This window comes from Anolis sagrei, chromosome Y, assembly GCF_037176765.1.
Source record: "Anolis sagrei isolate rAnoSag1 chromosome Y, rAnoSag1.mat, whole genome shotgun sequence".
In the NCBI taxonomy this organism is placed as follows: domain Eukaryota; kingdom Metazoa; phylum Chordata; class Lepidosauria; order Squamata; family Dactyloidae; genus Anolis; species Anolis sagrei.
Genome location: NC_090035.1, coordinates 74968398 through 74990180, shown reverse-complemented (window position 1 = coordinate 74990180; position 21783 = coordinate 74968398). Strand labels below are relative to the sequence as shown.

Here is a 21783-nt window from a genome sequence, read left to right as displayed (position 1 = left end):
TCAAGCACTGAAAGGGTTAAATTGATACAATGACTCAGCAAAAGCTGTAGTTCAATATACGTAGATGTGCCTGTAGCTTAGTAGCTGTCAGTCTGTGAGAGGTCTCTGTGGGAGAAAGGCCTCAGTGTTAGTAAGCCTGAGTATGAGAACCTCTCAGTGTAAGAAGGCCTCAGTGTTAGTTCACCTCAGTCTGAGAGAGGCCTCAGTGGGAGAAAGGCCTCAATGCGAGGTAGGCCTCAGTGTTAGTAGACCTCAGTATGAGAACCCCTCAGTGTGAGAGCAGCCTCAGTGTTAGTTCACCTCAGTCTGAGAGAGGCCTCAGTGGGAGACAGGCCACAATGTGAGGTATTATTACTTCGTATCAAATAATATAATAATTAAATATTATAATAATGTGAGGTAGGCCTCAGTGTTAGTAGGCCTCAGTCTGAGAAGGCCTCAGTATAAGAAGGCCTCATGTATGAAGCTCCAGTGTGAAGGTTGTGTTATGTAAACCTTGTTTTTTTTAAATAATTAAATATAATAATAATGTGAGGTTGGCCTCAGTGTTAGTCTGAGAAGGCCTCAGTGTGAAGCATCAGTGTGAACGTTGAACTTTATTTGTATTATGTAAACCTTGTTTTTGTAAATAGTGCAACCATATTATTTTAATATATATTTTTTGGTCTGTGTTTCTTTGTTCTCTTGATCACTTTTGGCTTCTGGTGCTGGGTCACGCTGCTGCTAACAAGTTACTCTGCTGTACATTTATGAGGAGGGTCTTCTGTTAATAAGCTCACTCGCCCAACAATTTTAACGTTCTTATTGTGATAGCTACCATCTGCAATTTAATCCTGCAGTCACACTGATCAAATTAAAAGCAGACATAACCGAATCACATCAAGCAATCAGTTCAGTAGTAAATCAGCTGTCAGAAGCCCATGTGAACACAAACTCTGGTTAAAGAGCGATCTATTGCTCTTATTTGACTCACACTCTCATAGTCCTCCTAGGAATGTTGGCGTAGAAGGAAAGGACATCGCCCCACCCTAGATGACCTCAGTTGCTTGACTTAGAAGTGAGATTCAGCCTCCAGAACTCGCAGACCTTTCAATGTTTGACACCTCCTTGGCTGAGAAATGTGCCCACTGCTCATAACCCCTTTCGGGATTCCTTGCAATTTCTGCATCCCAGGAAAAGAACATATGACGTACGCTTGAAAATAAATCTGCTTAGCTCAGGGTTGAGGACGGCAACACGAAATGGCTCTGCTGAGGCTGTAGTAAAATACTCACCCTACCTCTAGAGCAGGCATGAGCAAACTTGGTCCCTTCAGGTGTTTTGGATTTCAACTCTCACCATTCCTAACAGCCTCAGACCCCTTCCTTTTCCTCCTCAGCTGCTTAAGCAAGAAGGCCTCAGTGGGAGAAAGGCCTCCGTCTGACAGAACCCTCAGTGTGAGGTAGCCCTCAATGGGAGAAAGGAAAAGGAAGGGGTCTGAGGCTGTTAGGAATGGTGGAGTTGAAGTCCAAAACACCTGGAGGGACCAAGTTAGCCCATGCCTGCCTTAGAGTCACCCATTATTGTATCAAATCCACCTCATTTCGGGGATTTCACCCTTCTTTCCATCAAAATACACATCTTTTCTGAACTCTCTTCTCCTTACCATGCCGCTGTGGGAATGCCGGAGAAGAATAGCATGTCCATATAGCAGAGTCCGGTGTCCACCACCTTGAGAAGACTGAGAACAAGAAGGCAAAACATTAACCAAATCAATCTCTGAATTTAGGAGTCCGAACTATGGAATACCTATTCTGGAGTTCCCTCAATCTCATTCCTCATCACACGATATCTTCCTTTAAGACAACTGGAAGGTTCTCGGCAAAACAAAAGCTGTGAAACATGGACTGGTGCAAGACGCATCGGAGTCCTAACAATTTATCTAGGGAACAACAAAACGATGGCCATAAGATATATTAACAGATCTACCTCATAGTCGAGTTTTCAAATAATCCCACAAGGTAGAGTTTGTTTGTTTGTTTGTGGTTTTTTTGTTGTTGTTTCAGGCGCAACTTGAGAAACTGCAAGTCGCTTCTGGTATGAGAGAATTGGCCGACTGCAAGGACGTTGCCCAGAGGACGCCCGGATGTTTTGATGTTTTACCATCCTTGTGGGAGGCTTCTCTCATGTCAAGATAGCAGCTCGGGGTTAGGGTAAAAGATCCCAGGATTTTTCTACCGTTGGGGGAAAGGGAAAGTTAACTCGACAACTGAAGGAAAAGGGAAAGAAGGAACATCTATATGGTTTCCTAAATTGACTGTTTGTGTTTGTAACTTCATCAAGCTGTGCCAAGTCTGTCAAGGACCTAGAGAAATAAATGTTCTATTTGATGTTCAAATCTGGACTGGCCTCAGTTGCTGGGAATCTTGAGCTTCTAAGAAAGACACCCGCGATTCACTCGGATAAAGAGAGAAGCACATCTTAGTTTTAACTTTATAGTGTCTGGGTGTGACGGCACAGGTACAGTTCAGTTATTTCAACAGTATTTTACTGTACACAGCAAATAGTAAAATTATTTACACCCTGGTATGTTCTGACTTGCTCAATCGTCACTCAGCTCCTCACAATGACCGTAAGGCATTATATAAACCGACTGAAGAATTTCCTTTGAGAAATTTACTGCAAGAGAATGTGGAAGAACATGGCAAAATCGCATTTGTAGGATTTGTTCAGTGGCCTCCAAAAGGACAAGCAAATAAACCCATAAAAATTGATCTAAACAGGCTTCCTGGCAATTGTAGTCGGGCAGTCGTACTTGAGAATTTTGCAAAGACTTTTCACAAGTCAAAATATTACTTATTACAATATATACATGTTGGCAGCTTCCTACATGATATTCCTAGGTATCTAGTATTTTTTTCCACCTGGGTGATTTCACAATAATTAAATACAGCCATTGTTAGCTAAAATATGTACAAAATATGTAACACATCACACAATTATAATATAAACAGTCCTAACTTGCATAGGCTAACTAATGCAAATGCAGGAATAACTACATAGATCATTGTCACTGTCCTATTTATCAACAATATAAATAACTGTAATTACCCAAGTCATATTCTTACAGAATGCAGTCATTATTGGATGATTACAGCTGTAACCAATATGGGCATAATACTTAGATCACATTGCTACAGTGTATATATCAGTGGTTCCCAACCTTTTCTGACCAGAGACCACTTGACCAGGGACCATTCTCCAACATTAGTACCAAAGGGGTTACGAATCAGTTGTCAACTTTAGATTCGGTTTGGTTATTTGGGGTGCTGAAAATTGCATTGGATAGACCACATCAGCTCTAGTTTCTGATACAGAACATATGCCATCCAGTAGTCACTATCTGCTCGCCCACAGAAAACTGTCAGAAATATTAAAAATTAACTAGGTATTTTTCATTACAAAACTGTAAGTCAAGCACTGAAAGGGTTAAATGGATGTAATGACTCAGCAAAAACTGCCGTTCAGTATAAACAGGTGTGTCTGTAGCTTAGTAGCCCTCAGTCTGGGAGAGTTCTCTGTGGGAGAAGGGCCTCAGTGTGAAGTAGACCTCAGTGTGAGGTTGGCCTAAGTGTGTGAGAAGGTTTCAGTAAGAGAAGCCCCAGGTTGAAGGCTTCATGTGTAAAAGGCTACTGTGTGAAGCTCCTGTGTAGCTTCAGTGTGAGAAGAGGCTCTGTGAGAGTGAAACTGTTTAATCTGCATGAGAAAAAAGCCCAGCATGGAAGCAAAGAAGGAAGTGTAAACGGCTTAACTTTATTTCTGTTATGGAAACCTTGTTCTTAGGCTGCTGTGTGTAAAAGGCTACTGTGTGAAGCTCCTGTGTAGCTTCAGTGTGAGAAGAGGCTCTGTGAGAGTGAAGCTGTTTAATCTGCATGAGAAAGAAACCCAGCGTGGAAACAAAGAAGGAAGTGTAAATGGCTTAACTTTATTTCTGTTATGGAAACCTTGTTCTTAGGCTGCTGTGTGTAAAAGGCTACTGTGTGAAGCTCCTGTATGGCTTCAGTGTGAGAAGAGGCTCTGTGAGAGCGAAGCTATTTAATTTGCATGAGAAAGAAGCCCAGCGTGGAAGCAAAGAAGGAAGTGTAAATGGCTTAACTTTATTTCTATTATGGAAACCTTGTTCTTAGGCTGCTGTGTGTAAAAGGCTACTGTGTGAAGCTCCTGTATGGCTTCAGTGTGAGAAGAGGCTCTGTGAGAGCGAAGCTGTTTAATCTGCATGAGAAAGAAGCCCAGCATGGAAGCAAAGAAGGAAGTGTAAATGGCTTAACTTTATTTCTGTTATGGAAACCTTGTTATTAGGCTGCTGTGTGAAGGGCTACTGTGTAGCTTCAATGTGAGAAGAGGCTCTGTGAGAGTGAAGCTGTTTGATCTGCATGAGAAAGAAGCCCAGCATGGAAGCAAAGAAGGAAGTGTAAACGGCTTAACTTTATTTCTGTTATGGAAACCTTGTTCTTAGGCTGCTGTGTGTAAAAGGCTGCTGTGTGAAGCTCCTGTGTAGTTTCAGTGTGAGAAGAGGCTCTGTGAGAGTGAACCTGTTTTAACTGCATGAGAAAGAAGCCCAGCGTGGAAGCAAAGAAGGAAGTATAAAGAACTTTGTGTTATGGAAACCTTGTTCTTGTAAATAGTGTAATCATATTATTTTACTATAAATAAAAGTCTCCTATGGAAGAGATAACATTCATCTGAGTGTTTTTGCTTTTTTTATCACTTTGGGCTACTGGTGCTGGGTCATGCTGCTGCTATGCTGTGCATTTATGAGGAGGGTCTTTTGTTAATAAGCCTACTCGCCCAACAAAACCCATAATTAATAATCTAGAGCTGATGTGGTAGTAGTAATCTTTTGTGGAAGGTCAGTCTCTCCCCTCCTGATATCCCCATTACCTTGGCAAGAGGGTTTCATGAGACCAGTCACTCTTATTGCCGCATGATTTTGAGGCAACGGTGTAGTAATGGTGAGGCCGCGGACCACATTTTTGTTCTTGCGGTCCACTGGTGGTCCATGAACCACAGCTTGGGAACCACTGGTATATGATTGTTAGCGGAGAGATGATATCACAGCAATAGATATGGTAATGAATATTTGCACCATGCCATTGCGTGATATTCTGTATGGACATAATTCCCAAACATCTGATAGCTGAGGCACACTATAGTTTTCTGAATTAAAACTGGAAGTACATTCCTTTCTTACAGCTGGAAAGATGGACTCTTAGGGTGTAAGAATAACAAATGCTGTCAATTTCAATTCATGATTAAATGTGATTAAAGTCTGATTCTTGTGAGTTTCCATAATGTTCTCATTGTGTCTGCCTAAACGCAAACCTCGAGATGTAAGAGATAACCCATCCCTAGAAATCATCTGTTGGGTCAACCTCCAGGCATTTCTGTGGCATCTCTACAATAGCGATGACTGCCGAAGGCTTTCATGGCCGGAATCACTTGGTTGTTGTAGGTTTTTTCGGGATATATGGCCATGTTCTAAAAGCATTTTCTCCTGATGTTTTGCCTGCATTTATGGCAAACATCCTCAGAGGATGCTTGCCATAGATGCAGGCGAAACGTCAGGAGAAAATGCCTTTAGAACATGGCCATATATCCCGAAAAAACCTACAACAGCCCATCTATGACTGCATTGTTCATTTTGCTTCAAATGCAGAAGCTGGTTAAGTCAAGGCGAGTCTGAAATTCTTCTGGAAACTCAAATAGTTTAATCAATTTACTTCTCAATGCAATTATCTCAAATCACACTAGTGTGCACAGAGTTTGGGAACATCTGCTGGAAAGACACTACAGCAATCCTTTGGTCCATATTACTGTGACATGGTCCTTAATCCTAAGGGTCTTAATAATAGATCATTGATGGTCCATATGACTGCAGTGCATAAGGTACTTACCATAAAATTCAAATTACTGCAGTATATACAGCCATGACATTCCAATCGAACCATGTACAGAAACAATGTATGGTCACTACTATGCATTAAACTTTTATGGAGTTCAAGCAGTGTACCGGAGGCCGAGAGGAGAAAATGCCCCAGTGCTCAGCATGACCAACATCTGTGACTTTTGGCCCAAATTTTCATGGGCACTCTTATCACAATACTCTACAAAGGAGTCACAAGATAACTGTCAAACAGGTTGCATTCCATGATCATTACAATTCCCTTAGAAGCATTGTGAGAAAACACCAATTCCCAAAAAAAAAGTATACCAACAATGCGGCAGCTGTGAACATTTCAGAGGGTGAAGGCACTAAAACACAAGATGTTAACGCAAGGTGGGTGGAGAGCCACAGAGGGAGAAACAGCACCGGAGATACGTAGAAAATAAGAGGGCCAAGGTTGAATGCAGTCAGATAATAATTAATTACTATTAACAAAGACATATTGCAGGGAAAGCACTCCACTTCTTCATGAGGAAGAAAAAGCTCTACTAGTTAGATCCACAGAGATTTTGGTCAATATATTTACTGTATATACTCGAGTATAAGCCTACTTTTTCAGTTCTTTTTTTAGGTTGAAAAATTCTCCCCTTCCCCTTGGCACGATGCCATGCGCTTCCTTCTGCCGTACTGGAAGGTCATTACCAGAAGACCCCATACTCTGAGAGGCTATGTCCCTGTGACTCAGGTCACATAGAAACAACGGAGCACGTGCTTCTGCAGTTCCTGTTTTATAGAGATATTCAATCTCGTCTCATCTCGCCATGGACAATTAAATACACAGGGCGCTCTGGACAATTCTATGTAGCTCTGCTGCTCTCAGGCACAAACTCGGCTGTGACGTACACTGTCGCTAAGTTCTGCACAGCTGCGATTAAAATTCGGCGGACGATGATTGAGGGTTAAAAGACCTAAGCTTCTTGCCCAGCATTCTTAATTTTAACTCTTGCACTTGGCCTTGCCACAGGTTTTTAAATGTGTTGTGTCACTACTGTATTGTTTTTTGTTTTGTTATGAGTTATTTATTGTTGTATTGATGTTGTTATGTTTTTATGATGTATTTGGGCTCGGCCTTTTGTAAGCCGCACCGAGTCCTGCGCGAGATGGTAGCGGGGTATAAATAAAGGTTTATTATTATTATTATTATTATTATTATTATTATTATTATTATTTATAAGCTTCACCTCTGGAATATAGATGGGAAATCAGATATAGACTAATATTTACAGGGTTGGATAGTCCCCCCCTCCCCGGTGCTATCCCCATTACCTTTCTTTAGACTGCGTTAGGATAATCTCATGGGTTGAGTTAGGTTTTAATAACTACTTGTCTGACTTGGCCACGGTAGTCCATGCTCTGGTTACATCCCGTATAGATTACTGCAATGCGCTCTAAGTGGGGTTACCTTTGAAGACGGCCCAGAAGCTTCAAATGGTCCAGCATGTGGCAGCCAGGTTGTTAACAGGAGCGGCGCTCAGGGAGCACATAACTCCTCTGTTGCATCAGTTCCACTGGCTGCCAGTTAGCTACCGGGCTCAATTCAAAGTGCTGGCTTTAGCCTATAAAGCCCTAAACTGTTCTGGCCCAGCTTATCTATCCGAACGCATCTCTTCCTACGAACCCTCCAGGAACTTGAGATCGTCCGAGGAGGCCCTCCTCTCGATCCCACCTGCTTCGCAAGCACATCTGGTGGGGACGAGAGACAGGGCCTTCTCTGTGGTGGCCCCTCGGCTGTGGAACTCCCTGCCTGGGGATATTACATCAGCCCCCTTCCTCCTGACCTTTCAAAAAAAGAGTAAAAACTTGGCTCTTCGAGCAAGCATTCGGAACCTCGGGATAAATAGACAAACTTGAATCAGAAAATGACCCAAGAATGGCCAAGACGATGGAACGGATGAGGATTTGAACGAGAGGACATAGATTTTTAAATTGTTATTATGCACTGTCTTTATGTTTAAATGTACTATAATGTTTCTTTTTTGCTTTATCAATGTATGTGTTTTTTATGGCATTGAATTGTGCCGACTGTGTATGCTGCCCTGAGTCACCTTCGGGCTGATATGGGCGAGATAGAAATAATGTAAATAAATAAATAAATAATTTTTTAGCTTAGATTTTAAAATTTGTTGAAGTTTGAAGTCTATAACCCCTTGGGTTTGATGTGGATGTACGGGACTAGGTCCCCCTGTTATGATCTGGTCATCGGCCGTAATAAACTTTACTTATTTACTGCCATTTTCCAAAAAGGTTATGACTCTTAACAGGTCATGCTTTTACCAAGATGTAATGGCAATATTTTTGGGAAGTAGTATCTCCTTCATCTCTCATGAAGAAGATGGGTCAATTAAAATAAATCTGTATCTGATTGTATTCACACCACCTTTGTCCTCTTAGATTTCATGTGTAGGTTTGATATTATACCCGCTGCCCACCGTAGATCCATGGTGGCTTATGAGACCATTCCATCAAACACATTTGGAAGAAAGTCTTTTCTCAACACAAAGCTCCATCTCGTGGTGCAAAGGCCATGTCACGTTTCATCCCAATGTGGCTCTACCACCAACTTGCAGGAGGTGCACTCCCTATTCACGTGGAGGGACCATGCGGTGAAAAGAGAATAGGGTGGGCTGGGTGGAGGCAAAGGAAACCACAGCCAAGGATGGGACGTCTAGCAGGAAAGGAGGAGTGTGGGAAAGATGGAGCGAAGGACGGAGAGTCTGAGTGGGAGAAGGAAGGATGGAAGGATTATTTAGGGGGTCAAGGGGGTTCCACCAAGTTTCAGAGGCGGAAAGACTTGGAAAGACCTGGAATCATTTTGTCTTTCATTAACCTTAGTGAATGACGTAATCAGATATTTGACAAGTCTAGTTTGTCCACCAAACTATATGGAATTGATATAAACCAGGTATGTGCAAACTTGGGGCTCTCCCTTGAGTTCTGCTATAATTTTCTGTGATAACCTACTATGAGGCTCTCAAACGTAAGAGAAAAAAATAATACCCAACTAATTATTTTCCTATTTATATGAGGGAGGGAGTTGTCAGAATTATTAAAAAATCACTGAAATGGTTAAATGAATGCAATGACTCAGCAAAAGCTATAGTTCAATATAAGCAGGTGTGAATGTAGCTTAGAAGTCCTCAGTGTTAGTTCACCTCAGTGTGAGGTAGGCCTCAGTCTGACAGAACTCTCAGTGTGAGGTAGCCCTCAGTGGGAGAAAGGCCTCAGTCTGACAGAACTCTCAGTGTGAGGTAGCCCTCAGTGGGAGAAAGGCCTCAGTCTGACAGAACCGTCAGTGGGAGAAGGCCTCAGTGAGAGAAGGCCTCAGTGTCAGGCCTCAGTCTGACAGAGTCCTCAGTGTGAGAAGGCCTCAGTGGGAAAAAGGTCTCACTGACAGAACCGTCAGTGTGAGGTATGCCTCAGTGGGAGAAAGGTCTCAGTCTGACAGAGCCCTCAGTGTGAGAAGGCCTCAGTGGGAGAAAGGCCTCAATCGGACAGAGCCCTCAGTGTGAGAAGGCCTCAGTGGGAGAAAGGTCTCACTGAGAGAACCTTCAGTGTGAGGTAGGCCTCAGTGGGAGAAAGGTCTCAGTCTGACAGAGCCCTCAGCGTGAGAAGGCCTTAGTGGGAGAAAGGCCTCAGTGGGAGAAAGGCCTCAGTCTGACAGAATCCTCAGTGTGAGGTAGCCCTCAGTGGGAGAAAGGCCTCAGTCTGACAGAGCCCTCAATGTGAGACGGCCTCAGTGGGACAATGGCCTCAGTCTGACAGAACCCTCAGTGTGAGGTAGGCCTCAATGAGAGAAAGGCTTCTGTCTGATAGAACCCTCAGTGGGAGAAGGACTCAGTGGAAAGAAGGCCTCAGTCTGACAGAACCCTCAGTGGGAGAAAGGCTTCAGTATGAGAAGACCTCAGTGTGAGAGAACACTTAGGTGAGAGAAGCCCCAGGTTGAAGGCCATTGTGTGTAAAGCTCTAGTGTGAAGGCTGCTGTGTGTAAAAAAGTTACTGTGTGAAACTTCTGTGTAAGTTCGGTGTGAGAAGAGTCTCTGTGAGAGTGAAGATGTTTATCTACATGAGAAAGAAGCCCAACGTGGAAGCAAAGAAGGAGGTATAAAGAACTTTGCTCGTATTGTGGAAATATTGCTTTTGTAAATAGTGCAACCATATTACTTTACTATAAAGAATAGCCTCCTAAGGAAGAGATAACATTGGTATGTGTGTGTTTGTTCTTTTTATCACTTTGGGCTACTGGTGGTGAGTCACACTGCTGCTAATAAGTTACTCTACTGTGCATTTATGAGGAGGGTCTTTTGTTAATAAGCCCACTCGCCGAACAGGGATGACCACCAATTGAGAGTTAAAATTATTGTGGTTTCCTTTCTACTCCTAAGAGAAGATTCCAAGAAGTGGGATTTGAGGGGGGGGGGGGGGGGCTTTCAATGTCCAATTCATGCTAAAGATATAATATGCCCTTGTGTCTAAACCTATCACATGCATTCATTTCTGTCTAAAAGAGACTTCTCTATTATGATATTCAGTGTGTGAAATCATCTTCCCGGTGAGATCAGATGGCTTTCCTATTCTTTGACCATTCACTAAAAGATGTTGCAAAACTTGGGGTGTGAGGAACCCCCAGGAGAGGGAGATGGGTACGCACACCAAAACAAGGTAAGGAGATGGAAGAGGGTTTAAGAAAGGAAGGATGTGGACAGGATCACGGCACTGAAGACGGCAACCTACCCACTTGTCCAAGTCAACACCCTAGAGGGTCGGCCGGCAGAATTGAGAAGCCAAAGGAAAGAAGAGGAAGAAAAGATGAACCACTCTTGAAATTTCAGGCCATATGCAAACAGGGCTATCAGGAATATTTGGTAGCGGTCAGCTATCCCAGTCGGCACCCCAGAGAAGTAGTTCCACCCACTCACACAAGCATACGTCCCTTAGATACTTCCCCTTTCACTGCTCATCCCCGATTACCACTGGCTTTCCCCTTTCTCGTTCAGAATAAAATAGTACTGTTCCTATATACACAACAACAACCCTCACAAAGAAAGAAAACCCAGCAAACTACCGTATATACTCGAGCATAAGATTAGTTTTTCAGCTCTTTTTTAGGCTGAAAAAGTCCCCCTTGGCTTATACTCAAGTCAAAGTTATTTTTTATTTTACTGGGTTATTACTATTATTTTTATTAAATTTATTATTTTCTCTATTTATTATTATTACTACATTTATTAGTTTATCCTATTATTACATTTATTATTTTTCTCTATACTATTGTTATTATTACATTTATTATTTTACTAAATTTGTTATTATTACATTTATTATTTTACTCTATTATTGCTACTATTACATTTATTATTTTACTCTATTTATTATTGTTATTATAACATTTATATTTTACTATTACATTTATTATTTTACTCTAATTATTATTATTGTTATTATTACATTTATTATTTTACTCTATTGTTACTATTATATTTATTATTTTACTCCATTATTATTACATTTATTATTTTACTCTATTTATTATTGTTATTACATTTATATTTTACTATTATATTTATTATTTTACTCTAATTATTGTTGCTATTATTACATTTATTATTTTACTCTATTATTACATTTACATTTATTATTTTACTCTATTATTGTTGTTATTATTACATTTATTATTTTACTTATTCATTATTACTATTACATTTATTATTTTACTCCATTTGCTATTATTACATTTATTATTTTACTCTATTATCGCTATTACTTTTATTATTTTACTCTATTGTTATTATTACATTTATTATTTTATTCCATTTGTTATTATTACATTTATTATTTTACTCTATTTATTATTACTATTACATTTATTATTTTACTCTATTATTATTGCTACTATTGTATTTATTATTTTACTCTATTTATTATTGCTATTACATTTATTTTACATTATTATTACTATTACATTTATTATTTTACTCTATTTATTATTACTATTACATTTATTATTTTACTCTATTATTATGACATTTATTATTTTACTCTATTTATTATTGCTATTACATTTATTTTACATTATTATTACTATTACATTTATTATTTTACTCTATTTATTGTTACTATTACATTTATTATTTTCCTCCATTATTATTACATTTATTATTTTACTCCATTTATTATTGTTATTATTACATTTATATTTTACTATTATATTTATTATTTTACTCTAATTATTGTTGCTATTATTACATTTATTATTTTACTCTATTATTATATTTACATTTATTATTTTACTCTAGTATTGTTGTTATTATTACATTTATTATTTTACTCTATTTATTATTACTATTACATTTATTATTTTACTCCATTTGCTATTATTACATTTATTATTTTACTCTATTATTGCTATTACTTTTATTATTTTACTCCATTTATTATTATTGCATTTATTATTTTACTCTATTTATTACTATTACATTTATTATTTTACTCCATTTGTTATTGCTATTACATTTATTATTTTACTCTATTATTATTGTTATTATTACATTTATTATTTTCCTCTATTTATTATTACTATTACATTTATTATTTTCCTCCATTATTATTACATTTATTATTTTACTCTATTTATTGTTATTATTACATTTATTATTTTACTATTACATCTATTATTTTACTCTATTTGTTAGTATTACATTTATTATTTTACTCCATCATTATTACATTTATTATTTTACTCTATTATTGCTACTATTACATTTATTATTTTACTTCATTATTATTACATTTATTATTTTACTCTAATTATTATTGTTATTATTACATTTATTATTTTACTATTACATTTATTATTTTACTCTAATTATTACTGTTATTATTACATTTATTATTTTACACTATTATTGTTACTATTACAATTATAATTTTACACCATTATTATTACATTTATTACTTTACTCTATTTATTATTGTTATTATTACATTTATATTTTAATATTACATTTATTATTTTACTCTATTTTTGCTACTATTAAATTTATTATTTTCCCCTATTTATTATTGTTATTATTACATTTATATGTTACTATTACATTTATTATTTTACTCCATTATTATTACATTTATATTTTACTCTATTTATTATTACTATTAAATTAATTATTTTATTCTATTATTATTGTTATTATTACATTTATTATTTTACTCTATTATTGTTACTATTACGTTATTTTACTCTATTTATTGTTATTATTACATTTATTACTTTACTCTATTTATTATTACTATTACAGTTATTATTTTACTCTATTATTGTTGTTGTTATTACATTTATTATTTTACTCCATTTGTTATTATTACAAGTATTATTTTACTCTATTATTGCTACTATTCCATTTATTATTTTACACCATTATTATTACATTTATTATTTTTCTCTATTATTATTTTTATTACATTTATTAATTTTACTCTTTATTATTATTGGAAGGCTACATAAACACATTTACCTTGAAGAAGGTTAGAATAATGATTTAATCAGAGTTGGATTGAAGTCTTACCTTAAATTACAGTTTTATGCAAATATGCAAAAAACATTTAACTATTGATGCCTCAATTAATGTCATTTTATTGGTATTTGGAAATTTACCCATAGCCACTCCATTTCCCACCCTCAACTTATATTCGAATAAATACGTTTTCCCAGTTTTTTGTGATAAAATTAGGTGCCTCGACTTATATTCGGGTCGGCTTATACTCAAGTATATACGGTATATCCCTGGCAGATAATGAAATCCCATTAAATAAGGAACAATTAGAGGCAATTCATCACTGATTAATCACCCAGTTGTACAGAAAAGACTTAAGAAGCAAGTTCTAAAAAGTTTTAAGAGTGTTTTACCAGTTCACATTGAAGTTGTAAACAAACCAGGTTTGGGAGAAGGGTCACAGGTGAACGAAAACACATAGAATGCAATCATCTGTGAATCCCATCACCTGGATCTTCCATTTTAAAAGGTGATTTCAATGCAGATAGATATATGGGTGGAATGATTTCTTGTTGCCTAATTCCAGAGCTCAGAAAAAGTTACTTCTTCTACTATCATGCCCAGAATCCTCCAGTCATGGCTGCCTGGGGAACTCTGGGAGTTGTAACCATGGGTTTCCCAAGGTCTGGCTTGCAGGCTTGTTGACATGTTCCAAGCGTGTCCCTTCCTCCACGCATCCTCTCTTGCAGTACGGTCCCAAAAGAAAGTCCACAGCGCCTACCTCGGAGCCTACCTCTACTGTGTTGGCCAGCATCTCCTGCAGCGCACGCACTGACAAGGACTGCTCCAGGCTGAAGCAACATATCGCCAGGTCCGGAGGGACTTTCTGTACGTAGGGAGAACACAAGAGTTGTTTCATTATTTCAGCATCCTCATACAAAATTGTCTTATACAGTGTATTAACTAACAAAGGTTGCATTTATTGAGTTGCTATGAGTTTTCCGCTCTGTCTGGCCATGTTCCAGAAGCATTTCTCCTGATGTTTCACCCACATCTATGGCAGGCATCCTCAGAGGTTGTGACATCTGTTGGATATATCTGTGGAATGATGTCCAGTGTGGGAGAAATAACTCTTGTTATACAGATATATAAACCCTTTTTCCTAGTTCCAACAGACCTCACTACCTCTGAGGATGCTTGCCATAGATGCAGGCGAAACGTCAGGAGAGAATGCCTCTAGACCATGGCCATATAGCCCGAAAAAACCTACAACAACCCAGTAATTCTTGTCTGTTTGAGGCAAGTGTGGATGTTGCAACTGACCAGCTTGGTTAGTATTGAATAGCCTTGCTGCTTCAAAGCCTAGCTGCTTCCTGCCTGGAGGAATCCTTTGTTGGGAGGTGTTAGCTTTTTACTGTCTGGAATTTTCCTATTTTCTGAGTGTTGCTCTTTATTTACTATTCTGATTTTGGAGGGTTTTTTTAAACTCTTTGCAGCTTCAAAGTCTGGCTGCGTCCTGCCTGGGGGAATCCTTTGTTGGGAGGCATTAGCTAGCCTTGATTGTTTCCTATCTGAATTTCCCGTTTTCTGGGTGTTGCTCTTTATTTGCTGTCTTGGTTTAGGAGTTTTTTAACTCCTTGCAGCCTCAAAGCCTGTCTGATTCATGCCTGGAGGAATCCTTTGTTGGGAGGTGTTAGCTGGCCTTGATTGTTTCCTATCTGAATTTCCCGTTTTCTGGGTGTTGCTCTTTATTTGCTGTCTTGGTTTAGGAGTTTTTTAACTCCTTGCAGCCTCAAAGCCTGTCTGATTCCTGCCTGGAGGAATCCTTTGTTGGGAGGTGTTAGCTGGCCTTGATTGTTTCCTATCTGAATTTCCCGTTTTCTGGGTGTTGCTCTTTATTTGCTGTCTTGGTTTAGGAGTTTTTTAACTCCTTGCAGCCTCAAAGCCTGTCTGATTCCTGCCTGGAGGAATCCTTTGTTGGGAGGTGTTAGCTGGCCTTGATTGTTTCCTATCTGAATTTCCCGTTTTCTGGGTGTTGCTCTTTATTTGCTGTCTTGGTTTAGGAGCTTTTTAACTCCTTGCAGCTTCAAAGCCTGTCTGATTCCTGCCTGGAGGAATCCTTTGTTGGGAGGTGTTAGCTGGCCTTGATTGTTTCCTATCTGAATTTCCCGTTTTCTGCGTGTTGCTCTTTATTTGCTGTCTTGGTTTAGGAGTTTTTTAACTCCTTGCAGCTTCAAAGCCTGTCTGATTCCTGCCTGGAGGAATCCTTTGTTGGGAGGTGTTAGCTGGCCTTGATTGTTTCCTATCTGAATTTCCCGTTTTCTGCGTGTTGCTCTTTATTTGCTGTCTTGGTTTAGGAGTTTTTTAACTCCTTGCAGCCTCAAAGCCTGTCTGATTCCTGCCTGGAGGAATCCTTTGTTGGGAGGTGTTAGCTGGCCTTGATTGTTTCCTATCTGAATTTCCCGTTTTCTGGGTGTTGCTCTTTATTTGCTGTCTTGGTTTAGGAGATTTTTAACTCCTTGCAGCCTCAAAGCCTGTCTGATTCCTGCCTGGCGGAATCCTTTGTTGGGAGGTGTTAGCTGGCCTTGATTGTTTCCTATCCGAATTTCCCGTTTTCTGGGTGTTGCTCTTTATTTGCTGTCTTGGTTTAGGAGTTTTTTAACTCCTTGCAGCTTCAAAGCCTGTCTGATTCCTGCCTGGAGGAATCCTTTGTTGGGAGGTGTTAGCTGGCCTTGATTGTTTCCTATCTGAATTTCCCGTTTTCTGGGTGTTGCTCTTTATTTGCTGTCTTGGTTTAGGAGTTTTTTAACTCCTTGCAGCCTCAAAGCCTGTCTGATTCCTGCCTGGAGGAATCCTTTGTTGGGAGGTGTTAGCTGGCCTTGATTGTTTCCTATCTGAATTTCCCGTTTTCTGGGTGTTGCTCTTTATTTGCTGTCTTGGTTTAGGAGTTTTTTAACTCCTTGCAGCCTCAAAGCCTGTCTGATTCCTGCCTGGCGGAATCCTTTGTTGGGAGGTGTTAGCTGGCCTTGATTGTTTCCTATCTGAATTTCCCGTTTTCTGGGTGTTGCTCTTTATTTGCTGTCTTGGTTTAGGAGTTTTTTAACTCCTTGCAGCTTCAAAGCCTGTCTGATTCCTGCCTGGAGGAATCCTTTGTTGGGAGGTGTTAGCTGGCCTTGATTGTTTCCTATCTGAATTTCCCGTTTTCTGGGTGTTGCTCTTTATTTGCTGTCTTGGTTTAGGAGTTTTTTAACTCCTTGCAGCCTCAAAGCCTGTCTGATTCCTGCCTGGAGGAATCCTTCGTTGGGAGGTGTTAGCTGGCCTTGATTGTTTCCTATCTGAATTTCCCGTTTTCTGGGTGTTGCTCTTTATTTGCTGTCTTGGTTTAGGAGTTTTTTAACTCCTTGCAGCTTCAAAGCCTGTCTGATTCCTGCCTGGAGGAATCCTTTGTTGGGAGGTGTTAGCTGGCCTTGATTGTTTCCTATCTGAATTTCCCGTTTTCTGCGTGTTGCCCTTTATTTGCTGTCTTGGTTTAGGAGTTTTTTAACTCCTTGCAGCCTCAAAGCCTGTCTGATTCCTGCCTGGAGGAATCCTTCGTTGGGAGGTGTTAGCTGGCCTTGATTGTTTCCTATCTGAATTTCCCGTTTTTCTGGGTGTTGCTCTTTATTTGCTGTCTTGGTTTAGGAGTTTTTTAACTTCTTGCAGCTTCAAAGCCTGTCTGATTCCTGCCTGGAGGAATCCTTCGTTGGGAGGTGTTAGCTGGCCTTGATTGTTTCCTGTTTGGAATTCTCCTGTTTTCTGAGTGTTGCTCTTTATTTACTATTCTGATTTTGGAGTTTTTTTAACTCATTGCAGCTTAAAGTCTGGCTGCTTCCTGCCTAGAGGACTCCTTTGTTGGGAGGTGCTAACTAGCCTTGATTGTTTTCCTATCTGAATTCCCCCTGTTTTCTGAGTGTTGCTCTTTATTTACTATTCTGATTTTGGAGGGGTTTTTTGATTCCTTGCAGCTTCAAAGCCTGGCTGCTTCCTGCCTGGGGGAATCCTTTGTTGGGAGGTGTTAGCTGGCCTTGATTATTTCCTGTCTGGAATTTCCCTGTTTTCTGAGTGTTGCTCTTTATTTACTTTCTGATTTTGGAGTTTTTTAATTCCTTGCAGCTTCAAAGTCTGGCTGCTTCCTGCCTGGGAGAATCCTTTGTTGGGAGATGTTAGCTGGCCTTGATTGTTTCCTATCTGGATTTCCCCTGTTTTCTGAGTGTTGTTCTTTATTTACTGTCTTGATTTTGGAGTTTTTTAACTCCTTGCAGCTTCAAAGCCTGGCTGCCTCCTTTTCATTTTCATGGTTTACTCCTTTCTGCTGAAATTGTCCACATGCTTGCAGATTTCAGTGGCTTCTTTGTGTAGCTACATAAACCACACTTGCCTCATTTCCAACAAACCTCACAACCTCTGAGGATGCCTGTCATAGATGCGAGAGAAACATCAGGAGAGAATGCTTCTGGAACATGGCCAGACAGCCCGGAAAACTCATAGCAACCCAGCGATAATAATAATTTATTTCTACCTTGCCAACAACTCCCCAAAGGGACTCGAGGTGGCTCACAAAAGCACTGAAGGTGCAAATATAAAATACAATAAATGCATGACCAATATCACAATAACAATAACAAACCACATAAAATTATAAAATCCCACTAGTTTTTTTAAAAAAAGACAACAGTAGCTGCAGTTTTAAACAAATTCCAATAAGTATCAATATAAGGATAAATACAAGTAATCAAAATAAGGATAAACAGTTGCTAGATTTAATACTGGACATTTTTTTTTGGATTTCTACAACTCACCTTTCAAGCACCTACCACAGGTCATTGTCTTCTATATCAGCAGGTGTGCCTGTAGTGCAGTAGCTGTTAGCCTGAGGTAAACCTCAGAGGGAGAAAGGTCTTGGTGTGAGAGAAGGCCTCACAGTGTGAGGTATACCTTAGTCTGTGAGAGGAGGCCTTACAGTGTGAGGTAGGCCTTAGTTTGTGAGAGAAGACCTCACAGTGTGAGATAGTCTGTGAGAGAAGGCCTCACAGTGTAAGGTATACCTTAGTCTGTGAGAGAAGGTCTCACAGTGTGAGGTAAGCCTTAGTTTGTGAGAGAAGGCCTCACAGTGTGAGGTAGGCCTTAGTCTGTGGGAAAAGGCCCCACAGTATGAGAGAAGCCTTTGTGAGAGAAGCCTCTGTGTGAGGAAGGTCTTAGTCTGAGAGGGCCTCAGAGTGTGAGAGAGGCCTTATATTGGAAGAAGACCTCAGAGTGTGAGGTAGGTCTTAGTCTGTGGGAGAAGGCCTCACAGTGTGAGATAGGTCTTAGTCTGTGTGAGAAGGTCTCATAGTGTGAGGTAGGTCTTAGTCTGTGAGAGAAGTTCTCATAGTGTAAGGTAGGCCTTCGTCTGTGGGAGAAGGCCTCAAAGTGTGAGGTAGCTCTTAGTCTGTGGGAGAAGGCCTCACAGTGTGAGGTAGGCCTTAGTCTGTGGGAGAAGGCCTCAAAGTGTGAGGTAGGCCTTAGTCTGTGAGAGAAGCCTCTGTGTGAGAAAGGTCTTAGTCTGAGAGAGCCTCAGAGTGTGAGATAGGCCTTAGTCTGTGGGAGAAGGCCTCAAAGTGTGAGGTAGGCCTTAGTCTGTGAGAGAAGCCTCTGTGTGAGAAAGGCCTTAGCCTGAGAAGGCCTCAGAGTGTGAGAAGACCTGGTATGAGAAGTTTTGGTAAGACAAGCTCCATGTTGAAAGCCTTGTGTGTAAAGTTGTGTGTAAAGCTCCTGTGTGAAGCTCCTGTGTAAGTTCAGTGTGAGAGGAACCTCTGTGAGAGCGAAGCTGTTTATCTATATAAGAAAGAAGCCCAGTGTGGAAGCAACGAAGGAAGTATAAAGAACTTTATTTGCATTATAGAAACCTTGTTGTTGTAAATAGTACAACCATATTATTTTACTCCAAAGAAAAGCCTCCTATGGAAAACACAACATTGGTCTGTGTGTTTTTGTTATTTTTTTTTAATCTTTTGGACTACTGGTGCTGGGTCACACTGCTGCTAATAAGTTACTCTGCAACACATTTATGAGGAGGGTCTTTTGTTAATAAGCCCACTCTCCTGACATATCATCCCATTACAAACTATGAACATTAAAACTTGAGGCAGTCTTCAAAGTGTAAATAATGTTATTTAAGATTTTCCTGCATTCTACTGGTCCCCCATCATACAATCCATAAGGTCTGGTCCAGGACTTTCTGAAAAGGATAGGGCCCATTTTCTGACCCTGGTGACAACAAGCCAACCAATAAGGCCTCGCTATCCATGAGCCATAATCTGTCTTTCTCTGCACTCTACCTGTGCATTGGAGGTAGGTTCCAGGTAACAGAGGCGGTTCCCAAAGCCTTCGGTAGCGAGACATAACTTCAACTGTTCCTTCAAGATTGTGGCTGAACATTGAAGGACAACTTCATCATCCTGAGGGAAAGAAAAATATCTTAGAAAAATATAAACTGAAGACCAGATCTTGCAAACCATCTGGTCATAGGTATACGCACGCACACATATATGTATATGTTCTGGTACAGCTGTACCAGGAGCTCCAATTTTGTTTGCTTTGCATTGAATGTTTGTTTGTAGTCCTAAGTTTCAGGGACACTGCAGATAGGTGGCTTCTTTTGGCTGCAGTCATAGGGCAAGCCACCTGTCAATTATCATTGGGTTCCCTAGTTCCGCCCCCTTTTTGGACTTTGGAGGGAAGGGAGCCATTTCTTAGTTAGTCTCAGCCAGCTTAGCTTTGTATAGGATGTGTGTAACTTCCCCTGTACAAAGGCTACAAGCTTTAAGAATTTCCAGGGTTACAGAAATTCCAACAGAAACAGAAAGGAAAGAAATCCAGAGGAGAACAGCTTTAAGAGTCTCCTAAGAACTCCAGGGAAGCATTCCCACAGCTTTGGTAATTTCCAGGAAAACAGCCTTAAAGACTAAAGAACTCCAGCTGGAGAATATCCACTGCCTTGCTGGTAGGTCCACTTGGCGTCCAAGAAGCAGTTCGGCCCGGTAGCGGAGCACGCATCAGTTGAGGGTTGGATTTCAGTCAGCCTGGGAGAAGTTAAAAAGGGGAATTTTCCTTTAAAGAAAACATTATTGAAGACAGTGCCTGTCCCCTGTGGACAAGATTGAGAGAACCAATACATTATCAAGAAAGACTTGAAGTTCCTGTTTGATTTCATTAATAAAAGACTTTGTTGTACTTCTATAGCCATCTGAAGATTCTTTTGTAGTGGAAACCTCTGAGAACTTCTCCTTAGGCCCCTGGCTTCCTGCTGGGCAAAGGTTACACATCCTATTTTTAAAAGTCAACTAACTATAGGCCCAGTGGTGACAGAACAGTATATGTATTCAAATACCAAAGTGCTCTCCCAGCAGTCACCAGCTAATCCCTCTCTAATGCCAGAAATACAGCCTAATGGTATAACATTAGAAAAGTTGACCATTTCCGCTCCCTTGGCAGTCACCTCTCCACCAAAGTCAACATTGACACTGAAATACAACGCCACCTGAGCTCTGCAAGTGCAGAATTTTTTCCGAATGAAGGAGAGAGTGTTTAAGGACTGGGACATCCATAGGGAGACCAAGGTGCTTATTTACAAGCTATTGTGCTGTCACACGCTGGGCCTGTAGCAATTGTCTATTATCAAGACGTGGTCTCTATATGCCCAGCGGGTCACCCAGGATGCCTCGGCTGAGAGGCCCTGTGAATTTCTCTATACAAAGTCTTTAGAAGCTTAGAAAGTTTAACAAGGTTCTTTAATAATTCTTAAATCTTCAACAAACCAATCAAATGCTTCTTAACTTGCCCACAATGGACAGGCAACTTGCTTCATGAACTGTTTATTTCTTCTATAAAGAAAATCTTTTGACCCCTCCCTGGGCAATCTGTTCTTAGGCTGTTAGGAATTCTGGGAGTTGAAGTCCAAAATACCGGGAGGGCCAAAGTTCGCCCATGCCTGCTATATACTGTTAGCTCTTAATCCTTCTCTTCTACTAGCCACTTGCCAAGTCATAGGACGTGAAATTTTCTTAACGCTTTCCATAATGCATTCTTCTGATAGGTTCTGCTAAACTCCCAGCCCATATTTCTGCAGCCAGAGAGGATCAGGAAGGACACAACAGATCCTTTTGCATAACAGACATAAACAGGTGGCTTAATGCCTTGTTTATGTTCAAACCAAAGCAGAGAGGAGCATGTAAGCCCGGGTCCTTGGGCAGAAGACTGCTTTGATCGATCCCATGGGGAAAGAGAGAAGTATGA

The 21783-nt window shown here is 39.9% G+C and overlaps 1 protein-coding gene across 15 annotated transcripts in view; it reads right to left on the bottom strand.

The window, feature by feature from the left end:
• LOC132780560 (ryanodine receptor 1) overlaps positions 1–21783 on the bottom strand; it is a 259347-nt gene that overhangs the window by 185432 nt on the left and 52132 nt on the right. For 8 of the 15 annotated variants that reach the window (XM_067461902.1, XM_067461908.1, XM_067461905.1 and 5 more), the window contains exons 2-5: positions 19827–19946; positions 14252–14356; positions 10715–10735; positions 1646–1720 (exon numbers count right to left, since the gene is read on the bottom strand). In XM_067461902.1, the coding sequence (XP_067318003.1) occupies positions 1646–1720; positions 10715–10735; positions 14252–14356; positions 19827–19946 (321 nt within the window). The remainder of the gene's footprint in view (positions 1–1645; positions 1721–10714; positions 10736–14251; positions 14357–19826; positions 19947–21783) is intronic. The other 7 variants (XM_067461906.1, XM_067461916.1, XM_067461913.1 and 4 more) reach the window with 2 other exon arrangements.